Source organism: Sebastes fasciatus, chromosome 11 (assembly GCF_043250625.1).
Source record: "Sebastes fasciatus isolate fSebFas1 chromosome 11, fSebFas1.pri, whole genome shotgun sequence".
Lineage (NCBI taxonomy): Eukaryota > Metazoa > Chordata > Actinopteri > Perciformes > Sebastidae > Sebastes > Sebastes fasciatus.
The window spans coordinates 1,146,685-1,156,259 of NC_133805.1; the positions used below are offsets into that span (position 1 = coordinate 1,146,685).

The window sequence follows — 9,575 nt, forward strand, 5'->3', positions numbered from 1 at the left end:
TTTCTTGATATATGCTTTCATTAGGTTACATCATCATCAAGTTCTACGCAGACGAACCACAATTATACATTTCTGTTGAGCCGACTAACCCAGATGATGCTTTTAAAACTAAAACAAGACAAAACAACAACTTTTGACCTCCACTAGAGGGCCACATTATCCAGTAGGAGGTGCACTACTCGTGCACTGTGTTCAACCATTCAGTCAATCACAAGTGCTGCTGTGAAGAGAACAATTGTCAGACTGAATGTTGAACATCAGCTAGTTTCTCCTGTTGATTTAAACCTTGTTGTAGAGATGGAACATTGGCTGTGGATTATTCTTGCTGCTCTTTTCTTTGGTAAGATACAAACAACTCCATGTTTCCTCTCTCAACACTTTTCACTAGTAACTGAGCTGTGAGTGCTTTTAATGTTCATTATACAGAGAAGCAACAACACATCATTTCTGTTGCTATCTAGTAGCTTCTAAAGAACTCCTTCTATGGTTTAATGTGACATCAGACAGCAGTCAGTGAAAATCCAGACTATTCTAAATGTCTCTGATTGTGACTCTGTGGCTAGGTAACTCTTTAAACCTACTGATTGTTCTCCTTTAATCAATCATCTTTATTCATTCATCTCTTCCTCTGCATGTTCTCTTCTTCCCCAGAGTGTAAAGGAGAAGACAGTGTTACCCAGACAACAGGAGATGTCATCGCTACTGAAGGACACACACTCACACTGGACTGTACATTTGAGACCAGTGCCACGTTTTCCTATTTGTTCTGGTACAAAAAGGAAGTTCATGATTCCCCAAAGTCTATCCTACGACGCTACTCTGGAGCCAACGATGCTGGAGACGTTCAGAAAGACAGAATTGATGCTACAGTCAACAAGAAATCAGTTCCTCTGAGGATCCAGAAGCTTCAGCTGTCAGACTCTGCTGTGTACTACTGTGCTCTGCAGCCCACAGTGACAGGAAACACCAAAACTCTGAACAAAAAACCTTTGGAGCAAAGACAACACAATACTCCACAACGTCCACTAGAGGGAGTCACACTCTGTTCCACTTCAACAGGAGCTGATGATGCAGTCTAGATTGTTTCTCCTTATGAGTTCAGAAGGAAACAATACCAGACTGGACAGAGAGTCCTTCTCTATACTATTTTTTTGTGTCAAGTAATTATTTATTTTTTTTGACAAATATTTTTTTAGTATTTTGATTTTGTTCAAGTATTTTTTAGTATTTGTTTTTTGTTAAGTATTCTTTTAGTATTTGTATCTTTCTGACAATAACACCTGAAATATCAGTTCAGAATTTATCATTTCAAAGACACAAATGTGGACGTCATCACTTCATCACTAATAACTGCTCACTAACCTGTAAACAGCATCATTTGTTTTCACTAAAACATTCACGGAGTGATGGATCACATGAAGGAAGAGAAGTCAGAGTTCAGAAGGAAACAAAACCAGACTGGACAGAGAGTCCTTCTCTCAGCATTTCACTGCTTTAACTGCTACACTATGAATTATGGACAATGAGCAGCTGTTGAATGTTAAATTATCCAAAAACGTAGCGAACCGTGAATCTCGTGAAGCGTTCCACCTCTGATAATCACTTTATTGATGCATCATGTGCTTTAGTGTGAGCTGACTGTGTTTCCCAGTTATTATTCATGTGCAATAAATAATGCTTTTACTGATATGGAATCCCTTCAGCTAAGGTCAAATGACATTATTCAGACAGTACATTACAGTTTCTAGTTGATCAGTTTCCCAGAAGCACACGTCTTCTGGACGTCCAAATAATGTGAATGGATTGAACGCTGATGGAAGAGTTCTCTGGCCACACCCACTGAGGTTTAACTCAACCAATGAGATTCTTTGTGTCTCCAGAGCAGAAATGTTTGAGGAACTAAAAGCCCAGTCAGCTTGATGTTGAGGAGAAGGGCTGTGCAGCAGAGAGGCTGTTTAGTTCTTTCATTCTACTGCAGTGGAACAACATCGCTCATCTGCTGTCTGTTTGGCTTTAACAACTCCAAAGACATGTTGCTTTACCTCTTTTTACTCTTCTTTACCTTTATAGGTGAGTGTTAGAAAAGAGATCAATGTCTCATTGAACCTGCTGGATTAACCACACATTTCACTACTACAGCTTTATCTGTGGAAGGGAACACTTTATAGGATAGAAAAAGACATTTGGTGGTGTTTTATCTCTAAATGATCAGAGAGGACAGAAAAAGTCTCTTGATGTCACAATCTCTTGCAGACTAACTGACATGAATAATACTCATTTTGCAGCCCTGGGTTCCATGGACAGCATAAAGCCACAAAGTACTGAAGAACATGTTGCAGAGGGCAGAGACATCAACCTGACCTGTAAATATGAGGGAGGTAATATCCGCAATATCCAGTGGTACCGACAATACCAGAGATCCAGACCAGAGTTCCTGCTCTACATCACCGAGGGAGGATTGATTCATCCAACTGGTTCTGGTTTCTCAGCTCACATTAACAAAGCAGAGAAACATGTTGATCTGGAGATCATCTCAGCTAAAGTGTCACACTCTGCTGTGTACTACTGTGCTGTGAGGCCCACAGTGACAGGAAACACCTAAACTCTGTACAAAAACCTCTGAAGCAAAGACAACACAATACTCCACAACGTCCACTAGAGGGAGTCACACTCTGTTCCACTTCAACAGGAGCTGATGATCCAGTCTAGATTGTTTTATTCAACAGTAACTGGTGATAATGAGCTGTTGTGGGATATTATTTATATGAACAATAGCTCATCATAACTGAGTAGAACAGCTGATCCTCTGATATCTAATAGAGCTCAGATTAAACTCTGGAGGTCAGTAATTTAGTGAGGAACTCTCTGATATATTCATAACTGACTAAATGTGAAACTATTTAAAAAATGCCACCATCATATCGGAGTAGGGATGATATCGATAAATGGACGATCCATTAATCGGTCGTTAAGAACTCGATCAAACGGGTTAAATGTAATGGATCTATCAAATAAAGATGTGAAATATGAACAAGGTGTAGTTACATTCTAGATATCAGTAGGATGGAGGATTATTAAAGCATGTTTTAATGACTCTCATTCACCACCAGAGGGCGCTGGGAGAGGTGGTGGAGGTGGCCACGGCGAACCCACAGGCTGAAAGCGATGAACCCAACAGAGATGCTCGGTCAACGGTGTCGGGAGCTGCGGCCGTGAGTCGGGCCTCCGCTGTGGCTCTGGCTGGCTGCGTGGACACGGAGGTTGACAACTTTTTACGTGACATTGTTCATCCTTGGATACAAAGTCGACAGACTGGTGGAAAGTCAACGCGGGGAGATTCCCCGGACCGGCAAAGCTGGCAGACCAGAACGTCTGCATACATGCAAAATCATACCATCCGACAGGATGTTTACCAGAACTGTACAGGTCCAAGCTTCATTCACAATGTTCACATCTGAATTATTATTAATAACTTACAGAAACATTGCGTGCAGTAGTCATTCTGTCTCTCTCTGTCGCTACGCTCATTCTCTGTAATTGTCACAATCCTCAGTCCAAAAGTCAAAAAGATGGATGTAATCATTTCTAAAAATTCACACCATGTTTTTATCTAACCAAACATTCTGCTTCAGTCTATATTTGTTGGCGTTTAGCCTTTCAAAGCCAGTTTACTGTCCCTCATACACCTTTATTAACGGGGCGGGCTAGCAGCGATCTAACAGCACCAAGAACAAGAAGAACAGGCAGAAATCACAACACTGACAGTCGGAGAAGTTTGTTAGCTTCTTGTTGCAGCGTTACATTTAGTTGTTTCTGAGCGTCTTTCTTATTAAACTAGGATATATGTTAGCGGATATTATTTAAATGAGCACACTCATGTAATCTAATATTGAATATTATTCAGTGTGTTCAATATGTCTAGGCCTCTACATCTTTATATTTCAGAGGCTGTACAATGCTGTCAGACAATATGTAATATGTTGCTGTGGAGATAAAGCTTTGATTGAGGAAAAATAACACATTTGGTATTGTTTGGTCGATGCACAATTTGTATGTTTTTATAGTTACATTTAATTGATTGATTGTTAATGTTACCAGTGATCGATCAATGAAAGTGCTTACAATTTGCAACATTATATTGGAATAAAATATTCAATATCAGAAACACATGGTGATCGTATCTAACAGTGAGTCAATATATTAACTGTTATATTGAACTCCGCTATTGACCAATCACACAATGTGAATCAAGTATCTCCATAAACTGGTCGTCATCACAGACTCTTTGTAAGATTTCTTGTGGTGTACCACAGGGTTCAATCCTAGGACCACTCAATTTACATTTATTATTATATTAATATGTGACCAATGAGCTCCTCCAGCTGGTCCAAAATACTGTTACCAGTCTGTTAACCAGGAGGAAGTGGAACTGAGAGAAGGTCAAATCCAGATCTAAGAGGAGACGGAGAGATTCAGGGAGGAGCTAAGATGTTACTGAACTATAGAAGAGAGAGGAACTTCTATATTCAGCAGAGTTCAATACACAAACCATCAACATTACCTTCATTCAACATGCTCTCATTGGACTGTTATGGACTTTCTCTACTGTTTGTCACTATTCTAACAGGTACGCTAGATTCTGCTGTTTTAAAAACAACTTGAACTCCAATATTTCATAAATGGGATTCATTTCTTCAGAGTTCTGTAACATAATAAATAACAGAGTTGTCTCTTCCTTCAGGTGTCAGCTGTGAAGAACTCACTCCAGTCAAGAATGAAGAGTCCAGTTTAGAAGACAGCACTGTTACTCTGTCCTACACATACTCTAAACTGAAACCTACTGGTAGTGATTATTTCTTCTGGTATCGACAATATCCAGGAAAACCACCAGAGTTCATCGTCTCACAAACTCTTAAAGTGAGTGGACTGAAGATTGAAGTGGATCAGAACCAGAACCAAATCCATCTGAACATCTCCTCTGCTGCAGTGTCACACTCTGCTGTGTACTACTGTGCTGTGAAGCCCACAGTGACAGGAAACACCAAAACTCTGTACAAAAACCTTTGGAGCAAAGACAACACAATACTCCACAACGTCCACTAGAGGGAGTCACACTCTGTTCCACTTTAAGACGATAACACAACAAATGCTCCAACAACTCAACCAACATCATCATCATCCACTGAAGCTGTTCTTTCTCTGCTGTTTCACCCTGAAAGCTCAAACTGGTTCTCACAACATGACAGTTTGATCCAGAGGACATATTACTAGACACACAATGATCCCTGATTAGTGAAGCCTCTCTTAAAGGAGCCACATCAAGATGAAAAGATCCTCAGTAATTACAGGCCTACATCTAATCTACCCTTTATCAGCAAAGATCGGACCGTACAGTGTGATCACTCAGGTCGTGGCTGGTGATCGGACCGTACAGTGTGATCACTCAGGTCGTGGCTGATGATCGGACCGTACAGTGTGATCACTCAGGTCGTGGCTGATGATCGGACCGTACAGTGTGATCACTCAGGTCGTGGCTGATGATCGGACCGTACAGTTTGATCACTCAGGTCGTGGCTGATGATCGGACCGTACAGTGTGATCACTCAGGTCGTGGCTGATGATCGGACCGTACAGTGTGATCACTCAGGTCGTGGCTGATGATCGGACCGTACAGTGTGATCACTCAGGTCGTGGCTGATGATCCGACCGTACAGTGTGATCACTCAGGTCGTGGCTGATGATCCGACCGTGCAGTGTGATCACTCAGGTCGTGGCTGATGATCCGACCGTACAGTGTGATCACTCAGGTCGTGGCTGATGATCGGACCGTACAGTGTGATCACTCAGGTCGTGGCTGATGATCGGACCGTACAGTGTGATCACTCAGGTCGTGGCTGATGATCGGACCGTACAGTGTGATCACTCAGGTCGTGGCTGATGATCCGACCGTACAGTGTGATCACTCAGGTCGTGGCTGATGATCCGACCGTGCAGTGTGATCACTCAGGTCGTGGCTGATGATCCGACCGTACAGTGTGATCACTCAGGTCGTGGCTGATGATCGGACCGTACAGTGTGATCACTCAGGTCGTGGCTGATGATCGGACCGTACAGTGTGATCACTCAGGTCGTGGCTGATGATCCGACCGTACAGTGTGATCACTCAGGTCGTGGCTGATGATCCGACCGTACAGTGTGATCACTCAGGTCGTGGCTGATGATCGGACCGTACAGTGTGATCACTCAGGTCGTGGCTGATGATCGGACCGTACAGTAGGAGCTACACATCATTTCAATATTAAGAAAATGGCTTGTTGAGAACCAACAATGTCGTTACTGAAGCTATTTTTATCTCATCTTTATATGTACTTGGACTTTATCTGCTCAGGTTGTTTAACTGTACTGTATATGCTTTATACCACTGTAGTATGTTCTGACCTGTTGTATTATTTTTATTATTCAATTATTAGTATTCTACTCGGCTACATTTACATCTGTTTGAATGTTCAACATTGTCCCTTTTCAAATGAAAATGAAATGAAAGGATATGACGAGTAGGGATGAGATCAGGTTGTTCCGTCTGATGATGATGATGATGATGATGATGATGATGATGATGATGATGTCAACAGACCACAGCAGGAGGAAGAGCTCCACAGCTGAATATGAACAGCTTCATGTTGGCAGTGAAGAGCTGCTGTGTTCTCTTTAGTGTTCATTCACAACCAGTGAAAGTAATGCAGCTCTTTTTAGTTTGGATGATGATGTTCACGTTTCATCCTGGTAAGTCAACTTCTACCATTGAAGGCAGTTTAAAGAAATACAAATGTCCTGGTGAAATCTCTCTTTGTTCTCTTCAGGATCCTCGGAGGATTTAGTGAAACCATTTAAAGATGTAATGCCGGCGTTGGAAGGAGACAATGTGACTCTCTCCTGCAGCTATTCAGGCTCTGTACAATACCTCTGCTGGTATCAACACAAGTCCAGTTCATCTCCACAGCTTCTCATCACGGAGTATTCAGAGGACACAGCAGGGTTGTCTTTTACACATGACAAAAATACAAAAAAGTTTCATCTGATCATCTCCTCTGCTGCAGTGTCACACTCTGCTGTGTACTACTGTGCTCTGCAGCCCACAGTGACAGGAAACACCTAAACTCTGTACAAAAACCTTTGGAGCAAAGACAACACAATACTCCACAACGTCCACTAGAGGGAGTCACACTCTGTTCCACTTCAACAGGAGCTGATGATCCAGTGTATATTGTTTCCCCTCATGAGTTCAGAAGGAAACAAAACCAGACTGGACAGAGAGTCCTTCCCTCCAGTATTTTTTTGGTGTCAAGTAATTTTTTTTTAATATATATATATTTTTTTTTTATTGTGAAGTACTTTTTTCGTATTTTCCTTTTTATAAAATATTTTTTTCGGAATTGTTCTTGTCAAATATTTCTTTTGTAGTATTTTTCCGTATTTTGTTGTATTTTTCTTTTCTTCAAATATTTTTTTGTATTTTCTTTTTCGATAAAATATTTTTTTCTGATTTTATTTTAGATGAAATAATTATTTTTGGTCAAATATTTTTTCTGATTTTTTTTGGTCAAATATTTTTTTGTATTTTGTTTTTTTTGTCAAATATTTTTTTCTGATTTATTTTTTAACTAATTGATTTTTTTTGTCAAGTATTTTTTTGTATTTTATTTTGTCAAGTATTTTTTTCAAATCATTTTTTCGTTTTTTTTTTTGGTCAAATCATTTTTTCAGTATTTTATTTTTGTCAGACATTTTTTATCTTAAAACCTGAAATATCAGTTCAGAAGTTAACGATTCAACGACAAAAATCTGGAGGTCATCACTTCATCGCTAATAACTGCTCAACAATATATCTCAGTGAAAGCAACAATATCTCTGAGGTTAAGCAACAATATATCTCAGTGCAAGCAACAATATCTCTGAGGTTAAGCAACAATATATCTGAGTGAAAGCAACAATATATCTGAGAACAAGCAACAATATATCTGAGTGGAAGCAACAATATCTCTGAGTTTAGTCAACAATATATCGGGAGTGAACGTGTCTCTGTGTGTGCTAATAAGCATGTACATGTGCATAGGTGTGTGCGCATAACCATGTGCTCAAACTTGACCAAAATCAGTCGGGGATAATATTTGACGCTGAGCTTTCCTTTCATCATCAGCTGATTTAACATAATGTTGTCTCTACTTTAGGAGGTGATCCATCCTTTAAATTATCACAGCTACCGTTCTGTAACTCCTGTTATAAACACCAGAAAAAGAAGAAGTTCCCTCCTCCAGCTGGTCCAAAATGCTGCTACCAGTCTGTTAACCAGGAGGAAGTGGAACTGAGAGAAGGTCAAATCCAGATCTAAGAGGAGACGGAGAGATTCAGGGAGGAGCTAAGATGTTACTGAACTATAGAAGAGAGAGGAACTTCTATATTCAGCAGAGTTCAATACACAAACCATCAACATTACCTTCATTCAACATGCTCTCATTGGACTGTTATGGACTTTCTCTACTGTTTGTCACTATTCTAACAGGTACGCTAGATTCTGCTGTTTTAAAAACAACTTGAACTCCAATATTTCATAAATGGGATTCATTTCTTCAGAGTTCTGTAACATAATAAATAACAGAGTTGTCTCTTCCTTCAGGTGTCAGCTGTGAAGAACTCACTCCAGTCAAGAATGAAGAGCCCAGTTTAGAAGACAGCACTGTTACTCTGTCCTACACATACTCTGAACAACCAAATGCTGGTGATTATTTCTTCTGGTATCGACAATATCCAGGAAAACCACCAGAGTTCATCATCTCACACTCTTCTTTAGGAAAAGTAGGAACTTTTAAAATCTCTGGACTGAAGACTGAAGTGGATCAGAAACAAATCCATCTGAACATCTCCTCTGCTAAAGTGTCACACTCTGCTGTGTACTACTGTGCTGTGAAGCCCACAGTGACAGGAAACACCTAAACTCTGTACAAAAACCTTTGGAGCAAAGACAACACAATACTCCACAACGTCCACTAGAGGGAGTCACACTCTGTTCCACTTCAACAGGAGCTGATGATCCAGTCTAGATTGTTTCCCCTCATGAGTCAGTTGTGATGAAGACCTTTAGAGATGAAACTTATCTGAATATGAGTCTCCTCCTGACTGCACAGTTGCTTCATGACAGAGAACTGTTTGATTCCAGCTGTGAACATCAGACCAAACACAACTCACTAAACTCTTTCATACTGAACATTCAGTTACAACATTTCACCTCCGTCAACATGGAAAAACTGGCTGCTATTCTGCTCTGTTCAACTCTCGTAGGTACGGATGTTTCTGACAATAAAACCTGAAATATCAGATCACAATTTAACGTTTCAAAGACACAAATCTGGACGTCATCACTTCATCACTAATAACTGCTCAACAATATATCTGAGTGCAAGCAACAATATATCTGAGTGCAAGCAACAATATATCTGAGTTTGCGCAACAATATATCTGAGTGTAAACAACAATATATCTGAGTGCAAGTAACAATATATCTGAGTGCAAGCAACAAT

At 40.2% G+C, this 9,575-nt stretch overlaps 1 gene segment (V, D, J or C); it reads left to right on the forward strand.

Moving 5' to 3' along the window:
- The first annotated feature begins 297 nt into the window (after positions 1–297).
- On the forward strand, positions 298–1,675 carry LOC141776709 (T cell receptor alpha variable 18-like). The segment is given in 3 exon segments: positions 298–340; positions 652–953; positions 1,652–1,675. Coding segments are annotated over 3 exon segments (369 nt in total).
- The last annotated feature ends 7,900 nt before the right edge of the window (positions 1,676–9,575 follow it).